Source organism: Myotis myotis, unplaced genomic scaffold (assembly GCF_014108235.1).
Source record: "Myotis myotis isolate mMyoMyo1 unplaced genomic scaffold, mMyoMyo1.p scaffold_m19_p_16, whole genome shotgun sequence".
NCBI lineage: Eukaryota > Metazoa > Chordata > Mammalia > Chiroptera > Vespertilionidae > Myotis > Myotis myotis.
This window is the reverse complement of record NW_023416320.1, coordinates 2,949,276-2,967,841: the sequence shown is the minus strand read 5'-3', so window position 1 is coordinate 2,967,841 and position 18,566 is coordinate 2,949,276. Positions and strand designations below refer to the sequence as shown.

Here is an 18,566-nt window from a genome sequence, read left to right as displayed (position 1 = left end):
GACCGGGAAGAGGTTTACCTCATCTCTTTGTGGGCAAAGCTGGCAGGTACCAACACTGCCTCACGGACTGGGTGGGGACCTAGGAGCCTGCTCAGCCAGGGGCAGCTGGGATCACTTTTATGTGATACCAGTGATAGGACAGGGTTCCCATTCAATGACCCCAAACCCCCATCAGGCAAGAGCACCCCACGTTTTCAAAAGCCGCTGAGCTGCGTAAATGTGAACATATTCTAATCTGCCCAAAGCAAACTCCACTTGGTGAGAACAGAAGATGAAATTCAAAAGAACAAATGTGTGCGGAGAGCCCAGCTCAGAAACGAGTCGGATTGGACAACATGTGCAAATGTGTAAAAATAGGAAATGAATCCAGAGAAGGAAGGAAACCCAGGCAGGACTCGGCGGCCACAGAGATGACTTGGTCAGAGAGGACAGGGCCCCCTTCTTACTGCCTCATCCTCCCTTAAAGTAGCGTTACTTTTGTTTTTTAATGCTGAAAACCTTTTAGTAGATCTCCTTTATAATCACTGAGCGGACCCAGGCGCCCATCACATCGAACGCTCCATACAGAACATGTATTCTGATGTTAAGGGGGAGGGACCGAGCGGGGGTGGGGGGTGTGGAGCAACATGGCCAGGGGAGATTGGGACGGTTTCTAAGGTCACGGCCATGGCAGGTCACTGGCTCTCCTTGGCAGGTAATTACCAGGTTCCCCGAGGGATCAGTTGATCCTCAACAGGTTGGGACAAGTTATTAAAATAAGGCTCCTGAGGCGGCACCGCGGCTCGGTGCGGTTGGTGGGCAAGGAGCTAAACCCAGTGGTTTCGGTTTCTGCTGGGACATCCTTTCTTTACAAAATATATTTAGATTGATTTCAGGGAGGAAGGGAGAGGGGCAGAAAGATAGAAACATCCATGACGAGAGAGAATCATGGATCGGCTGCCTCCTGCATGCCCCCTCCTGGGAATGGAACCCCCTACAAGGGCATGCGCCCTTGACCGGAATTGAACCTGGGACCCTTCAGTCTGCAGGCCGACGCTCTATCCAGTGAGCCACACCAGCCAGGGCTGCTTATATATCCTGAGCTCATGGCCCCCGGAGGGGTCACAGCAGGCCTTGCTCTTTGTATCTTTTACAGGAAACACATATACGTACAACTAGCCAATCAGGCAGGGCTGGGCACACTGGCCTGACAGAAGGTTCACCCAGTCCCGGTGGTCACCACAGAGCACAGGTAGTGCCCGTGGATCCCCGCAGCCTCGGTGCCTTTATCTGTCCGATGGGGCACGGGCATGGAGTAGCCCCTATGGCTCTTAGATGCCACTGCGGCGTGGAGAGACTCCCTAAGAACACACAGCCTCAGGGCCCGGCCTCGAACCAGGTAACTACCAGCAGGGAATCGCTCCGCCTCCTCCAGCAGCTCGGTCACAGCCCAGCACCGCCTGCCCCGCTACTTACTGAAGAATGTGTTTCTTCATGTCAACTCACCTGGAAAACCTCTGGCCCCATTCCGAGCGGCGCAGACTCCTGGGTCTGATGGACTATCAGTGATGGCGAACCTTTTGAGCTCGGCGTGCCAGCATTTTGAAAAACCCTAACTGAGCTCTGGTGCCGTGTCACATAGAGAAATTTTTTGATCTTTGCAACCATAGTAAAACAGAGACTTCTATTTTTGATTTTTATTTTATATATTTAAATGCCATTTAACAAAGAAAAATCAACCAAAAAAATGAGTTCGCGTGTCACCTCTGACACGCGTGTCGCAGGTTCGCCATCACTGGACTAGATCTTGTTCTGTGGCGGCCATGGGTGGTACCACAAAGGGTGTGTGCTCGTACCCCACTGCAGCCCGTCTTCTGGGCCAGCAGTGGGTCCTGACCAAGGTCTGATGCAGCTTCCTGCCTGGGGCACCCCTCCCACGGGCACTTGCATGTCTGTGACCATGCTCTTCCCCACTCTAGAGAGCAACCACCCACTCCGTGCAGCACATCCTGGTCCTCTCGGGGCCTGTGATGTTGGGGTGATGGGGGGGACTCAGGCCACCCGCTGTCCCCTGCTGAGCCGCATGGCCTCAGGCCTGTCGCTGAGCCTTCTTGTGTTTCGGTTTCCTCCACGCGGAGGTGATAATGCTGGTTATGTGCTGGGCCGTCTCAGAATGAAGCCTCGATATGTGTGAAGCACGCGGAATCGTGTCGGGCACTGTAAGCACAACTAACTAATTATTCCCCTCTTACAAATGTGGACAGGGAACCCCATCGAGACCCACTGAGGTAGCTCACGTCTGGTCGCATGTTTGGGTACAGGCAGGACTGAAAGCCAGCTCGGTGCTCTGCAAGCTCTGAGTGCAAGATGCCGGGGGTGATGGCGGGGTGGGAGGTAGGGGCTTGTAAGCAGTTAAGTGCGTTGCTCCCGCCCACCATCACTGGCTTCTGATGAGCAGGTCTTGGGGGTAGGGGGAGGGAGGGAGGGGGGTCAGGAACTACATTTGATGACTTCCTAGGGACGGGCGGCAGGTGGGCGGGAGACCCTCGCTGAGAGGTGCCAGGCTGGGTCTGAGACTTCCTGCCCCCTCTTCCCCCCCAGAGCCCCACCCACCCCTTTTTCCACCAGGGCAGGGCCTGGGTGCTATGTAAATGCGCTGCTTAGCACTGTTTCCATCCTTGCACGAAGGGGTCTGTCTGTGAGAGCTCCCTTCAGATCAGGGCAATGAGGTGGGCAGTGAACAGGGGGAAGACCTCCACGAGGTGACTGAGTCCTCCCTTAAGGTGGCAACGTGCGATAGCCCCTCGGCACCGCGTGCCCTGGGCCTTGGTCAAGTCTGCACCGCCCGTGTGGGGCCCAGAGCAGGGTCGGAAACATGTGCACCATCGAGGAGAAGAGGAGCTATGTGGCATGATTTGAAAACAAGTCGTCGACTCCCCGGTTCTACCACTTGAAAACTTTTGGGGGGATGGCCATTCCACACAGCCTCGTGCAACCAGTAACCCCAAGCAGAGTTTATAAGCAGCGACGGCCCTTTACACGCATCGGGAGGCTCTGGGCACCGTGCTGGGGGAGGGTTCTGATCTCTGAGAGCTGCATCCCGCCTGCCTGTGGGAGGCAGAGGGACCCCTGGGGCGGGGTGTGTGTGTGTGGGGGAGACAATGCCAGAAGCTCAGCGAGGCCATCAGCCTCCGAGACCGGCCTGACTTCCATCAGTTCTGCTGCCTCTGTGACCCTGTGGCTTTCTCTCTGGGAACCAGGGGAACCGGGAATGGCCTGCGAAGCTTCGGGCAGAAGAAAGCAGAGGGGCAAAGCCAGCCTGGCTTGGGGGGAGCATGAGCTCCTGAAAGCTCAGCAAACGCCTTTGTCTGCAAGCCCACGGGTCGGCCTCCTGTGGGGTCTTCGGTGCTTAACTCTCCACCGCTCGGGCTCACAGCAGGGCAGCCCCCCGCGCCCCTTCCGGCCTCCGAGACTCCCCGAATGAGTCAGCCTGAGTGTGAGTAGGTGCGTGTTCCATGAAAGCCCGCGCCCTTGGCTTCATCTGGGTGAGCACTAATGAATGCAGCCTCACGCACCCCTTCCCTGCCCTTGTCCTCAGAGGTGTCAGAGAAAAGAGGAAATCAAGCCGGGGCGCTCGCAGGGGGACTTTTCAGGGGTGGGGGGTGGAAAAGCCACCCGCCAGCCCTTGATGTGGTTGCCTGGGTTACAAACTGGGCGCGACCTGGGGAATTCTCTACCCAGGGGTGGAGGGCTGGGGAGACCCCTGTGCCTCCTTTCTGGAGGCGACCACCCACCCACACGGTGGAAAAAGAGAAACTGATTTCATGGCGATTTGCATTTCAGAAATGAAGGCAAATGAGCCCGTCTTGGGAGGCCCCTGTTTTCATGGGGTTTGCTCAAGCGTGCGGCCCCTTGGCCCCAGGGTGCGAGGTGACACCACAGATGGATGGGGAGGGGGTGCCTCCTGGGCTGGCCGGGGCCTCTGCATGACAGTGGCTGTTCTCTGGAAGTGGCCGTGACCTGGGAGGAAGTCAGGAGGAGGAACCTGGCTTTCCCAGCAGCCGTGGACACCGCAGCCTGCCCGGCCCTGAGCTCCGCATGGGAGGGAGGCCCGCTGCTGGGGCTGGTACACACACTCTGCTCCGCCCTGTCACGTGGTCCCAGCTTTGTCCCAGGGACGTTGCATTCCCCCTCTTAGGTTGGGGGGGGAGGACAATCACCTGGCTAGAAAGGAGGGCCCCCAGAACGGCCTGCATCTGACTGAGTGGGGAGCAGGGTCTCCATGGGCAGGGATGCCTAGGAAGCCAGGGGGCCGTGTAGAACATAGAAGAAGCGAGAAGGCTGCCTTTTGAAGGGGCCACGGAAGCCATGGGATGAGCAGGAGGCCGAGGCAGGGCAGGGAGCTGGCTCTGTCCACGCTCGCGTTGGGCTGCGGCCTGGCAGACATTCCAGTGGGTGCCAGTGCCTGTGGCCTTTGCCCAGAGCCGTGATGCAGAGGAGCACGGGGAACCAGGTGTGGCCACCCCGTGGGCAGAGGGAGGCCAGGTCTGAGTGCTGAGATAGAAAATGGGAGGTGCAAGTGTCCCGAGGTCTCCAGTGACCGACCCTGGAGTCGCTGATGGGTCGCCTGGCCTCTTGACCATCCCTTCCCCAACTGCAGAAAACGCATACAGTGTGCCCCCAGGCCCTGCCTAGGGAACAAAGCCAGGCGGCCGGAGGCCCCAGCACCATGAGCCCAGGGGCGCTGGCCTTAGTCTCAGCCGTGGCGCTCGGAGCAAAGCCCCACCAGGCAGCGCTGGGAAAAGCTGGCTTCTGTCATCCTCGGTTCGCCTGTGACATGGTGCCCTCCCCCGAGAGCGCCTGACCCTGGCGATCCTACTGACGGGACAGGGGAATCCCTTTACTCTCAGGAAGATCCCCAGGGCCAGCACTGTCTTCATAAAGTCACCCCCAGAAAGCCCCGGCAGGGCGCGATACTACGGATCACGCACGTGCCCATGATCATATGATGCCCCCCAAGCACTGCGCGGCTGGCAGGGTATGTGGTGAGCAAGGGCCTGGGTCAGAATCAGACCAGCCCGGGTGGGACGTCTGAACCCACAAACATCTCTTACCCCCTCTGTGGACCTCCGTGTTCTCCACCCACAGAGTAAAGGGAGGGAACCGGCCCTTCTCAAAGATGCCAGCAAATCGGCCCCCTCCGGGGTGCCCCCACCCCATCTCTTTAGCATTTAACGTTAATGACAAGCAAAGCGAGAGAGACAGGGTAAGGGACTCCGAGGGACCCAGTGCCCTGTTTCGACCACGACCGGCACCCTCCCATCACCCCGTCCTCGCCCCAGGCATCCCCGGGAGAGAGTGCAGCATCGCACCCAGGAAGCCGGACTTACCGTCTGAGCAGGACAGAGGCCTCTCGGGCTCGGGCGGCGCCGGGGCGGATCGCATGCTGTTCCCCATGTCCCTCGCTGCCCGGGCTGCGGAGGACGCGCGGAGCCTGCGGCACAGGGGAGACACACGGAGCGTCAGCCACGCGCCCAGCCCGCCGGGGGGAGAGTGACCCAGTTTAGGGTACATCGCGCCTCCCGCGCCAGGCAGCTCGCTTCTTGAAAGGTGGCTGTTTTTACGTGGTGACGAGATCCGTGAATGTTGGTTACGCGTACGCAGCGCGCGTTCTTTTATCAAGGGAACGACAGAGAAAAACCACAGAGAGGGAAGTTGCTGCAAATGCTGTTGGTGGCGAAAGTTTCCACTCCCGACACCCCGGGTGGCAGCAGCGTGTTTGTGTGAGAGGCTGAGGGGGTCACGTGGCCTCAGGGCCTCTCCTCTCCTGCCCTGGCCCTGGGCCCCCGGCACCGGGGCAGAGCTGCACACACAGGGGCTGCCGTACCCCCCAAGGCCCCGGGGAGGGCACCTCTGCTGCAGCCCCCGCCTCTGTGCGCGTTTCTCCGTGTGCTCTCGTGCGCCAGCAAACGGAAAACAGGGAAAACTTCACACGTGGACTCTTGAAAAAATTCCTTTTCAGCTACAGTTGACAGACGCTGTTACGTCAGTTTCAGGGGCACAGCATACTGGTTACACATGTGTAACACTTACGCAGGGATCGCCTGGTACCGTATACAGTCGTTGTGCTAGGATGGACTCTGTTCCCCACGCGGTACTTTCCCCCCCCCCCCCCCCGGGAATGCTTTCATACCTGGCGATTTGTTAATCCCTTCCCCCTTGCACCCCCCCTATCCTCCCCACCCCCCGCCCATCTGGCGACCATCAGTTTGTTCTCTGTGTGTAAGAGTTCATTTTAGTTTTGTTTGTTCATTTTGTTCTTTAGATCCCGCCTACCGGGCAAATCATCCACTATTTGCCTTTCTCTGTCTGACTTATCTCACTTAGCATAATACCCTCTAGGTCCATCCCTATTGTGGCAAAGGCAATATTCCATTCTTTTTTATGGTTGAGTAATATTCCATTGCATAGATTTCATGGTAAATATCTCACTGTATTTCTCCTTCTTCTTCTTCTTCTTCTTCTTCTCCTTCTTCTTCTTCTTCTCCCTCCTCCTCCTCCTCCTCCTCCTCCTCCTCCTCCTCCTCCTCCTCCTCCTCCTCCTCCTCCTCCTCCTCCTCCTCCTCCTCCTCCTTCTTCTTCTTCTTCTTCTTCTTCTTCTTCTTCTTCTCTTCTTCTTCTTGTAAAGTCCCTGCAGCCTAACCCCATTGTTCAGTGAGGAAGCTGAACCTCAGAGAGAGGGTAAGGGACTTGTCTAAGATCACACAGCTTGGAACCATGGGCCTGGGATTTAGACCCCACGTGCTAAGTCTCCGGTTTGTTCCGTATGGTTCGGGTTCTGGCTCAGAACATGTAAGCTAGGCGACCTTGGGCATGTGGATGGCCCCTTCCTGCCTGATGGGGGAATAATAGTAAAATGACCTTGGGTTGTGGCTGCGAAATGAGCAGATAAAGCAGGTGACACACGGGAGAATGTGGCCCGGCAGGAAATCCAGGCCAGTTACTGCCGTTTCGAGTGCCTTTCCCGATCGTCCTAATGGCAGGAGGTTCGCACTGTGGGCCCTCCTACGCGGGTGTGAGAAAGGGACTGAGACGACTGCGGAGTAACACTGTCCTCCCGCGGCCCGAAGCGCAGAGACCCGCCCCGGAGCTTGCCTGTCTCCTGGGGACAAAGCGGAGAATCGATGGGCAGGTCCCCGCCTGTGCAGCCCAGCCACGACCTTGCTGCGTCCTGTTCCTTGTCCGCAGTTCAGGATCAAGGCCTCAGGAGTCTTAAAGGGCCTAAAAGCCAGCCAACCCAGCCCCACCGGCCTTAAACCCCTCCTCTGCACACACCTGCAGGTTCTAGAACACTCTCTCCGCTCAGAGCAAGGCCTCAGAGGGCCAGGGAGGCCCGCACCACTTCCTCATTGTGTGGGGAGGAAGGAGAGGCGGGATCCCTCGTATGTTCCCCGTGCCTTCCCGGAGCCGAGCCGAGCTGTCAGCCCAGGCCCTCAGCCTCCCACCCGTCATTGCCAAGGCCATTGGGCTGCTGGAGGGAGCTCCCAGGACTGGCTGGGGGAGGGGGGGATAGGGGGAGTTCCCAGGACCAGCTGGCGGAGGAGTGGGGGAGCTCCCAGGACTGTCTGCTGAGGGGGCGGGGAGGTGCCTTCAGGGCAGTCATGCAGAGATGACCCTGAACTGTGTGTGGGCCTCCCCTTCACTCTCTCATGTCCCCACCTTGCAGAGCACAGCACTGTCACCCACTCTCCTGACAATGTCCCGCCGTGTCCTGCAGTCGAACACAGGGTCCAGGACCGGCTAAGACAGGGATTGTGCCTTTAACCCTCTCCCAGCGCCCATGAACCCAGGCTTCCCAGGGCCCGTCCCTCACCTGTCTTCCCTTCCCTCCCGCGCCATGTCCTTCTCCGAGTCACATCCAGCCCATCCCTCCCTTCACATCCCGCCTCCAGCAAACGGCTCAGGAAGTCTTGGTCACCTGCGTCACTGAATTCTAACTGCACCCGCCACCCCCCATAGCTCGTTAATTCTCAAACATTCCTGGGCTGTTTGTTTTTTTTGGGGGGGGGTGTACATGGAATCCAGTACAGGAAATTTTTTAAAAGATTTGAAACTCACATTTTTCAGATGGGAAAACTGGGCACCCTCCAAGCAAAGAAACATACCCAGCGTCTCGCGGTGAGAAGGGTGCAGCGGGCCCCCGGCGCCCGGGTTCTTCTACTGTGACCCTCGCCCTCTCCCTGCCTCCGTGGGCCGGCGGGCGTGCAGGCCGGGCGGGCTGGGCTCCATGCCCACCGCAGCGCACACTGGCACGGAAAACCCACTGTGGGCTTCCCCAGCCCGGCCGCGGTCTGCTCACCAGCTTCCCATCATCCAGGAAGGAGTTAACGCAGCTGAAAGAGGCATTTATTGTAGGAGAGTGAGAAGTGCCCCGAGAGGGAGCGCCTGGTCTCCCTAATGAAATGGCTGCACCGTCTGATTTAATCGGTGGCAGTTTTACGCAGGAGCTGGAGGTGGGAGAGGGTGTGAGCCGTAACTGCTTCTAGGAACAGCGAGGAGAGGGCACGAGAGAAATGAGTTCATCAGCATCGGCGCCAGCGGTTCCCGATTCTCTCTCCCGCCTCTTGGTGCCGTCCAAGGGCCAGAACCAGAACCGGGACTTGCCTCTGACCTGGCACCCTAGTCTTTGGACCACGCTCTGCTCTCTTCTGCGTGTGATCTCGGGCCTCCATTTACTCCTCTACATAATGCGTGGGGGGCGGGGGGGGGGGGGAGGCGGGGAGATGCTCTCCAAAGAGAGAGCCCCTCCATTCAACCAGCAATCAAGACTCGGTGGCTTTTTGAAAATCATGAATGAGAGGAAAGACGCCCTCGCTCTCTAGGCTGTCCCACTAGACCAGCCGTGGGCAAACTACGGCCCGCGGGCCAGATCCGGCCCATTTGAAATGAATAAAACTAAAAAAAAAAGACCGTACCCTTTTATGGAATGATGTTTACTTTGAATTTATATTAGTTCACACAAACACCCCATCCATGCTTTTGTTCCGGCCCTCCGGTCCAGTTTAAGAACCCATTGTGGCCCTCGAGTCAAAAAGTTTGCCCACCCCTGCTCTAGACAGAACACTAGCCTCGTCCTTCTGCTCCTAGGGATGGAGGGACAGCCGTGTGTGCTGCTCTGCGCCCGCCTTCGGGGGTGGGGGGGCAATCAGCAGATGCCATTGCGCTTCACCTCCCAGCATCCAGGAGGCTGAGGTTCCTCCGTGACCTTCCCTTCCCTGGCGGAGGTCAGGGGGTCAGCTCAGCAGCCCAGGCTCCCAGAGCTGGGACCCCGCGGAGTAGGGGTGCAGGGGGCACACCTACCTCTCTGACTTCAGGACCCACGCCGCCCTTTCCCCAGCCGTGCTGTCCCCTCGGGGAGGAAGAACGCTCACGGGGAGCTCTGGCCTGGGAGTGGCGGCCACCACTGGCGGGACCGCTGGCAGGGAGAGGTCACCGCGGCAGGCAGGGAGGTGCCGGCAGGAATGTGGGACGCGCCTGCCCCGCCGGGTTTCTGTGGGAGCCGCTGGGAGCCTTTCACCCTGTGCTCCCCGTTATCTTGTAAACGCGGGTCAGGCTTCTGGAGCCAGGCCTCACTGTCGGAATGGAAGGGCGCCTGAAGAACCCCTCATGTGTGTAAAGGGGGGGCAGGCTGGACTCTAGTAGAACCAGGCACCGTGGGAAACCCTGCTGACGGCTGGAAGAAGGAAATCCGCTCAAGGATTCAGCCCTCCCGTCAGCCTTAGAATTTCTTCCATGAAGCGTGAGAGCTCCGAGCCCATTCCCAGGACCCGCTTCTCAGGTGGGAGCTATGCCATGAGCGGGAAAACCCACTCACCATTCACCGTCACCATCACCGACCGGCAGCCCCCAGGCAGCCAGAGCCACGCCGTCTGGCGATGGGCCCTTCCTCCCGGCCGGACTCCAGCCTCAGCACGCTATCGCTGCCAGACTGGGTCGCCCACAGCTCCACGTCACAGGCGAGATGATGGAGTGCCTGGTCCCAGGTGGTGGGACCGAGGAGAGGGGAGGCTAGGTCCCCGCCAGGTCTGCCTGGCCGCCTGTGCCCTCAGCCCCCCTGAGACTCTATCCGCTCTGCCTTCCTGCCCTGGGCCTAGTCTAAGGAGGCAGCAGAAGTGGTCTCTAAAGGTCCTCAGAGCAGACTCAGGGGACTGTGAACTTCTGGGTGAAACTGCGACAAGGGCACGGAGGTCCCCAGGAGCCTGCTGGCGGTCAGGGGCCTGTTGGACGCCGGGGGCTGGGATCGGGCCATGGGAGCAACAGGGCCCAGAGAGGCCGGTGACGGCCGCTCAGACCTCAGCCGCCGTGGCCAGTCTTAGGTGGCCTGTGTCCTCACAGGGCAGCAGGGAGCCTGGCCGGCCGGCGTGGCTCAGTCGCTGAGCGTCGACCTATGAACCAGGAGGTCACGGTTTGATTCCTGGTCAGGGCACATGCCTGGGTTGCGGGCTCCATCCCCGGTGTGGGGCATGCAGGAGGCAGCCGATCCATGATTCTCTCTCATCATTGATGTTTCTATCTCTCTCTCCCTCTCTGAAATCAATATATATATATATATATATATATATATATATATATATATATATATATATATATATATATATTATATATATATTTTTAAAAGGCAGCAGGGGATCATGGGGACTGTGCCATAGCATCATTTTAAAGAATGCTTAATACTATGGGGGTGGAGTGGGGTGGAAGAGAAACTAGCTGCGCTTCTACCATCCCAGTTGCATAAAGCTTCCGTGCATCGATGTAGAAAATACTCAAGGAAGCTCTTTCCAAGATGCCGCCAAGGCTTCTCTGGGTAGTGATTTGATAGAGGCTTTATTGGTTTATTCTTCACGTCTTTCCGGGATCTCCAGACTCTCTCCCGCGTGTATGAATTGCTCTTACAATCACGAGCAGAACGTAGCAAGAGTAAGGGAGGCTCAAAAGTGGGAAGAGGGGGAGTAAGCAGGCCAGACTGAGTTCAGGTTCCAGCCCGGCCCCGCTGGCTGTGTGACCTGTGGCAAGTGACTGCCCTTCCCTGAGCCTCGGTTTTCCAAACCCATAAATGTGAGGCGTGAACACATGCCCCGCGGGACTGCTCGGGGCCTTAAATGACAGAGTACGTCCAGGGTGGAGGTGAGTTTGGTGAGCTGGGAGAGCTGAAATGTCACCAAAGCCCGAGTACACGGGAGACGGGCGGTCTGCTGCCTCGCCGTGCAAGTTGAGCAAACCCCGTCCCCTCCTCGGGCCGCAGGGCCCTCCCTCCACTATGACGGGGAAGAGTTTGGCTTGTGAATGTGTTGCTTCTGCTCTCCCTGCTCCTCCGTGATGGTACCCACTACCCGCCCTGTGGACCTGACGCGCCCGGTGCTGCACCAGGCACAGGAGGCGCTGGGATGGGGGCTCCACACCTGTCATTCCCCGGCCAGGGATCTTACAGGATTTCCGGGGGCACCCCACCACATCCTGACCTCGCTCTGCAGGTGCGCCTGCCCCGTGACCCACATTGCTCCCTGTTCGCCTCTGGGCAGGTGCAGCCACAGGCCTGCCGCCGCCCTGCCCTGTTCTCCTTTCCCCGTCCTGCCAGGGAGGCTGCTGGGTGGGCAGCTCAGGATGATGGAGAGCAGGCAGCCAGCTCAGGGACCCACCCCCCGCCGCCGCCTCCTGCCCGACTCAGAGCCCAGGCTCCAGAGCCTCATGGAGGAGGCCTTGGGATCCGCTCATCGGGTTATTTCACACCTGCTGGTTGGAAACCTTAAGAAAGGTCCCCCGAAACTCCAGACATAAAATAGAGAAAAGCAACTGCTGGTTGGGGCTGAGCCAGCACTCCTGCCTCTTGATACGACAGCCCAATCCTGGGAGGTCAGAGAGCACCGGTTGAAAAATAGCAATTGGATGCCCTCATGTTACCAAGAAAAGGCTCAGAGAGGGCGAGCAACCTGCCAAGGGCACGCAGCCTGCACACACCCTGTAAGTGTGCCCACCACAGAGAGCTGGTGCCCCCACACCCCTGAGTCCTCCTCTGGCCACGGCCTCAGCCGCCTGGAAGGTGCCAGGGAGGGAACTGTGACTTTGCAAAGCTGTTTGACGACAGAAATGAGCCGCTGAGCCTCTGAAGCCTCACAGTTTCTGTCTGTGGCTCTAGTTACCATCGTGAAATCAGCCCCCCTCCCCCCGCCTCTGCCCCGCCCCCTGCCCCTGCTCGTTCCCAGCTGGGAGGAAGTGGTTTGGACTCAGTGTACTTACTGCCTCGGAACATTTAGGGAGGAGAGAGAGGGAGGAAGACAGTCACATGGTATGGCCTCAGTGTGTATTTCTTAGTAGAAGGGATTGACGGATGAGTGGAGGGATGGATGATGGATGGATAAAAGTACTAACAGGGCCCTCAGGTTGCTGACAAGAACCAAAGGGTCTGGCCTGACGCAGTGGAAATTCCTAAGAATGTTCAGCCCCAGCTTCTCTCACAGCTGGCGGACGCAAATGCTTGCTGCGTGTCAAGCGAAAGATTAAAACCCAGCAGCGTTTATGAATGCAGGAAGCTGGCTGGGGTTTCCTGGAATGAATAATTTCTAAGTCTCCAAGCAGCACACTCCCCCTGGAAATAATGTTGCCGGCTCTCAACACGCAGAGGGGGAGATGTTGTCTGTGTTAGGAAACCGATGTGCTTGCTGCCGTGCAAACCTACCCACGTCTGCCTGGTTGCCCGTGTCAGGTGGAGAAACACGTAGACACGAGCATTTGGAGACACGGAGAAGGCGCGTAGTTATGTAATTGGGCCCAGTGCGGTGAACACAGCAGTTACCCTTGACTGCCCAGAACCACCCGCATACCTGGGTGTCCTTCAAGGGCCAGGGTGAAGAATGCTGTGAGTAGCCACTCTGCCACTCCAGCATTTAGCACCTCCTGCTTATTGCCTATGACTTAACCTTGGTACAGACAGATGCATGAGGAGGCTGGTCTTTTTAAGAAAAGGAAACTGACGCTCAGAGAGGCACAGTGACTTGCCCAGAGTCACACAGCTCACTGGCGGCTGAGCCAGAATGTTGGCTGGCGGGAGGGGGGCGTAGGTGGGGTGGTCGCTGACTTAGAGGCTTTCCAGGGAGCGGTCTCCCTGCTCTGGTGCTGGACTATACAGACACCAGTCTGTCCGTTTCATGGGATTTAGGGTTATCAGTAGCCTGCTTTTCAGAACATATTGCGCCTTCCTGAATAGCATCCTCCTAGCTGGAGAAGACCAGTTACAAGAGATTTTGCCAGAACTTTGATTTGGGCTCACCTGTCCAAACTGAAAAGGACCACAGCCCAGGCGAGAGAAGGCTGCAGCTCAGCATCGCACAGCGAACCACAGAATGACACTTTTTTTTTTTTTTGCAAAACGTGGGGTGTGTTTCTCCTGAGATGGAGAGCACTGCTCCAAAGACACACTTTCCCCTTCACACACTCACTCTCCCCAGGGCTCTGCCCACCCCCACCGCTCTGTCCTGAGAGCGTAATTCTCTCTGCTGTGTGACTTGGAAGAATCACTTAACCTCTCTGGCTCTCGTTTCCTTATTTGTCAAAAGCAAACAATAATTGTAATCTTGAAGAATTATTCTGAGGATTGCAGGAAAATAGCCTTTCATGCAGCGCTCCTTCCCCGCCACTCAGCGTGGCGGACACCACCCCTTCCCACTCCCATGCATGACCCCAATTCAGGACATTCGAGCCCAACGCCATGGTCATTTCCCTGACAACCAGGATTTCTGGACACCTAGGAGCCTCAAAGAATGTGGAGCGTGCCACATCCCTTCAAGAACTCTCGCCCTCCCAAGCCTCTTCTCACCACACGCCCGCCCCACACGCTCCCCACCTCCTCTGATTGTCACTGCTTGTCATCATCAAGCCTGGCTGGCATTTTCCCAAAGGCGACCCTCACAGCCAGGCTCCCGAAGCAGTGGAGGGAGCTCAGCCTCTCGGGGCTGCGTGCACCCTAAGACGTCACTGCTCTTCCCTGGCCGCGCTTACCGAGCCCCTACCCTGTGTCTACACTGGCCGGGCGCTCTGCATATGCCGCTCATGCCACCTTCCCAGCGCCCGGGGGACCTGGCCCCGGGATGTTCACTTTAAGGAGGGGAAATAAAGGCCTGGCGCGGTTGCAGTGACTCACCCGGGGTCACGGTGCTGGGGGGCCGGAGCAAGCCCGGCGGTCCGCGGGAGGAGGCCTGCCTGTGCCAGGGCGTTCTGGAGCGGCACTCTCTCCTCTGGAGGACGGTGCCCGGCCCACGCCCTCGGCCCTGCTCGCCTGTAGCTATGCACCAGACCCTCCCCGAGAGCCTCGATGTTCCGGGCTCCGTGCTGGAAGGTGGGCCTCACTGGAGACACTGCCCTGCCTGTTCCCACAGAGCGACTCTCCGTTTCCAAGATCTCACCCCCCTGCACGTCTAAGGGGTCCTGATGGCCCCCCTAAGCCCCCACCACATCCCCCAAGATACCTTCAAAGGCTGGACATGGCGGCCCCGGGGAGTAGCTGGCGAGGGTCCCCGTCACGGCCTCTCCGTCAGCCGCTGCTGCCGCAGAGTGAGCGGGCGGCCGGGCCCCCGCGGGGTGTAGACAAGCCCGTGCTATCGAGAAGAGCAGCAGTTGCTAAACATGCCGCACACTTCCTCTGCGAGAACGAGGAGGCGCGGGCCCCGCGGAGGGGCAGGTTCCTGTTTTCAGCGAGCGCCCAGCAGGCTCCCCTCTGAGGACGCGAGGCGGGCGGCCTGCTGCACGCGGGTGCAAAGCCCTGGGCACACGGGCAGCTCCGCTCCGCGGCCAGGCCTCGCTCAGGCTCGCAGACGCGTTTCGTCTCTAATTAAAAGGCGGGGGAGGCTCCGGGCTGCGCTCAGGGCCCCTGGAGCTGGCTGGGTCCACGCGGCGGCAGCTTCTCTTTTCTGAGTTTCCCAATTATCGCGGCTTCCTCATGCCGCTGCCAAGCCAGCCCCAGCGCAGAGCCTGTGGAGGGCAGGTCCTCATGGGCAGAGGCTGAAAATAGAGGCATCGAAGGCCCTCTGCCGAGAGCTGCTGCGGGCAGCCCCGCTGGGCGTGCTGCCCCCGAGAGACTGGGAAGGTCAGGAAACACGGGGTGTAGGTGAACATTGACCACGAATACCTACAAGGTCATGTTGCCTGTGTGATGCTTGACTAGATCCTGGGTCAAGGGAAGAGGACTGGAAAGACAGAAAGACTGTGATGGGTCGGTGGGCGGCACTCAAATATAGGAACCACAGGTCCGATGATGCCGTGTCAACGCTGCTTCTCGTGGGGTGAAGTGCCGCCGTGGGGATATGGGCGAGGGTGCTGGCTCTTAGCAGACACCTGCTGAGGTGCCAGGAGGCCAGGTGGCGGGTGTCTATAATTTTCAATAGTCCAGGAAGAGAGAGAAAGAGAGCAAGACAGTAAATGTGGCAAAATGTTACTGTTGGAGGGATCTCGGTGAAGAGCACGTGTGCATTGTAGCATTTCAACGTTTCGATGGGTTTAAATTTTTTAAAAAGTGATAATAGATAGCCCTGGGCAGCGCGGCTCAGCTGGTCGAGCATCGTCTCCTGCACCGCCCTGAAAGGCCGCAGTTGGCTTCCCGGTGGGTCGGGACACAGGCCTGGGTTGCAGGCTGGATCCCCAGTGCGGGGTGTGCAGGAGGCAACCGACTGATGCTTCTCTCTCACATCGACATTTCTCCCTCCCTTTCCCTGCCTTTCTCTCTAAAATCAATAAGAACATATTCTAAAAGGAGCAATGTATAGCTCCCCACTCATCACAGGCGAGTCTCAAGCAGGAGAGCGCAGGCACCTGGGGCCTCAGGGATTGTGGGTGGCAGAGGTGGAAGCTGCCGGGATGTTGACTCCCGGCAGGACGGCCTGGGAATGGCTGCCTGGGCTGGAACGCCGGGGGACCGTGTGGGGGCTGCTTCACAGAGGTGACAGCAGAGTGGCTTGCCCAGAGTCACACAGCTGGGCCTGGCACGGAACCCGGCCGGTGTCTCTGGCGGCTGACACGCATCCCCAGCCCCACAGGGCCGCCTCGGCCGCCCAGGGAGAGTCATTTAGAAACCTCACTCGGTGTAGTTGTCGACGGTGAATCGAAAACATCGGGCCGCTTCTAACTTTAGAAGGCACTCGGTACTAGAGAGATGCTTCCTCAGACAACTTGAGAGACATGCGCAGGGCGCCCTGGGAAGGTACAGAGGCCACGTTGCAAAAGATGGACGGAGCGGGCCATTCGCCTAGAAGGGGAAGCGCCTGGCAGAGAGATGCATACGTGGAGTTTTCCCCCAAAATACACACGGAGGCAGAAAGGAGGCGTGAGCTCATAGTCAGAAAGCACAAGCTTTGTGGCAACTTAAAAAAAAAAAAACACAAAAAAACATTTGCCCAGAATCTGCTATGAGTTAGACTAAATTTAGTCCCTTATTTAACATTCGTTCAATGGAACTTCATTTGTTCAATGAGTGCAGCTGTGCACAGCAAGAGCCTCTCTTGGATGGAGCTTACTTTTTGGGGGGAGCCGTGGCATAAACATGGGGATGCGGCAGCTATCGGCGATGGTGACAGCGGGAAGGACAGGAAATGGCTAATGAGGCAGAGGGGCCCTCCTGCAGGGGTGGCGCAGCGCTTAAGCATTGACTTATGAACCAGGAGGTCAGGGTTGGTCAGGGCACATGCCCAGGTTGTGGGCTCGATCCCCAGTGTGGGGCGTGCAGGAGGCAGCCGGTCCATGGTTCTCTCTCATCATGGATGTTTCTCTCTCTCCCTCTCCTTCCTCTCTGACATCAATAAACACAGACGTATTTAAGAAAAGACAGCGGGCTCACAGGCACTCCTTCCCACAGCGGTCAGTGGCTGGGGACGGGCTGTCTACGGAGAGGCCCTCGCTGAGTCCTGCGGGAGGAAGCAGAGCTGCCTCGGACACGTCTGCGCCTGAGAGGCTCCTGCAGGAAGAACTGCCGGCTTCGGGGGCTTGGGGGGCAGACACGTGGGCCCTAAGGAAGCCTGAGCCCGATGGCAGAGGCGACGGCAGGTGGGCAGGGACCACAGAGGGACGTTCAGTGAAGGACAGGGTTCGATAGGCGGAGCTGCAGAGGGAGAAGCTCTGAATTTGGAGCCTAGGGGACCAGGGCTGCAATATCCGCTCTGCCTGTCGGTGTTGGGTAACGGGGTGGCCTGGGGTGCTGCTGCCCATGTGCCCTGGCCTGGAGGTTTCAGTGTGTACCTCAGCCCAGGGGAACTGACAGGAACCAGGGAGTTCGAGAAAATGCCCCTAAAAATGTCCCTGCACTGGGGCCCAGGGAGGGGGCTGGTGTGGAGGTTGGAGCCAAACTTGGCCAGAGATGCCCCCAGCAAGGCCCTCAAGGGTCAGGATGGGGTCAGCCCTGGCCCAGTGACCAGTCAGGAGGCTGAGCTCAGACTCTCGGGGACTCGCAGGTCCCTGGGTGCAGAAAGCACTGGATTTCCAGGGCGGGGGGCGTGGCGGGGGCTGTCAGCTCATTACCTAGGAGGGCCAGGCTAATGGCCACGGACAGATCAGCAGGACACCCAAAGGGGTCAAGATTGATCAGTGAAGTCCGGGCTTTACTGAAATGCAATATCCCCCACGTAGACAACTAGCTTGGCACACTACGTGGCCGGGAGCTGATGTTACACCCGCAGCGGGGGCTTGGGCAGGTCTCCTAACCCACACGGAGGGAGCCTGTTTCTCTGGCCGCAGGTCCCAGGGGCTCAGGGTCCAGGGTCCAGGAGGTAAGGGGACTCGGCGTCCCGTGGCCGGGGTGCCGTGTGTAAGCCCCACAGTTTGCAGCTGGGTCCAGTACTCGCAGATGCCCACTTCTGCCTAAGGTATTTGTCCTGCTTTCGGTGTAATTGTGGGGATGGCTGGATGCTGGAAAGGCAGCCTCGGGGACGAGTGAAGTTCTCTCCGCGGAGAGAAGCGAGTGGGAGGCGCAGTGAGCGTGGCTGACGTGCCAGGCGTCACCCTTGGGCCATAATCCGCTGATGGCGTTCTTGAATCCAGAGAGGGCTCAGCCCATGGGACCTTCGAGATCCCGTGCAGCCTACAAGTTCCCTGAGAGCCTAGGGTGTGTCCCTTCCCCGGATGGACACGCACTGACTCATTCATTCACTCACTGTTTATCCCACGGAACCCGTGGAGCGCCTGCTGTGTGCGAGGCGCGGCTCCAGGTGCTGAGTTAGAGACACCAGCACGTACGGGAGTGGGGACAGACGGGCCTCACCTGGGAAGAGAGCTTTGTCAGGTGCCCACGTGACACCAGTGAGCAAACCAAGAGGAAGAAGGACCAGGTAAAGCGAATGCCAAGTGCAGAGGTTCAGGGCCGGAGATGCTTGGGGTACCCGAGAAGGAGGAAAAGAGGAAGGGGAACTAGTATTCCGGGAGCCGGGAAAGATGCTTGGCTGCTGCCTATGGTCCCCACGGATTCTCCCTAGTTACTCTGTGTGTCTGGACTTCGCCGGAAGAGACCCAGGCTCCCAGGGTGGAACCGCTTGCTCTAGGCCACCCAGCTGATG

The 18,566-nt window shown here is 58.5% G+C and overlaps 2 protein-coding genes across 5 annotated transcripts in view; one reads left to right on the top strand and one right to left on the bottom strand.

Annotated features, from left to right (window-relative positions):
* Nucleotides 1-18,566, top strand: part of TG (thyroglobulin) — a 154,775-nt gene that overhangs the window by 107,101 nt on the left and 29,108 nt on the right. The gene's annotated exons all lie outside the window — the stretch shown is intronic.
* Nucleotides 1-18,566, bottom strand: part of SLA (Src like adaptor) — a 49,187-nt gene that overhangs the window by 14,579 nt on the left and 16,042 nt on the right. Inside the window, exons 1-2 of one of the 4 annotated variants that reach the window (XM_036337620.1) lie at nt 14,499-14,924; nt 5,370-5,473 (exon numbers count right to left, since the gene is read on the bottom strand). In XM_036337620.1, coding sequence (XP_036193513.1) covers nt 5,370-5,436 — 67 coding nt within the window. In that variant the 5' untranslated portion in view covers nt 5,437-5,473; nt 14,499-14,924. Of the gene's footprint in view, nt 1-5,369; nt 6,103-14,498; nt 14,925-18,566 lie in introns of those variants that run through there. The other 3 variants (XM_036337621.1, XM_036337622.1, XM_036337619.1) reach the window with 3 other exon arrangements.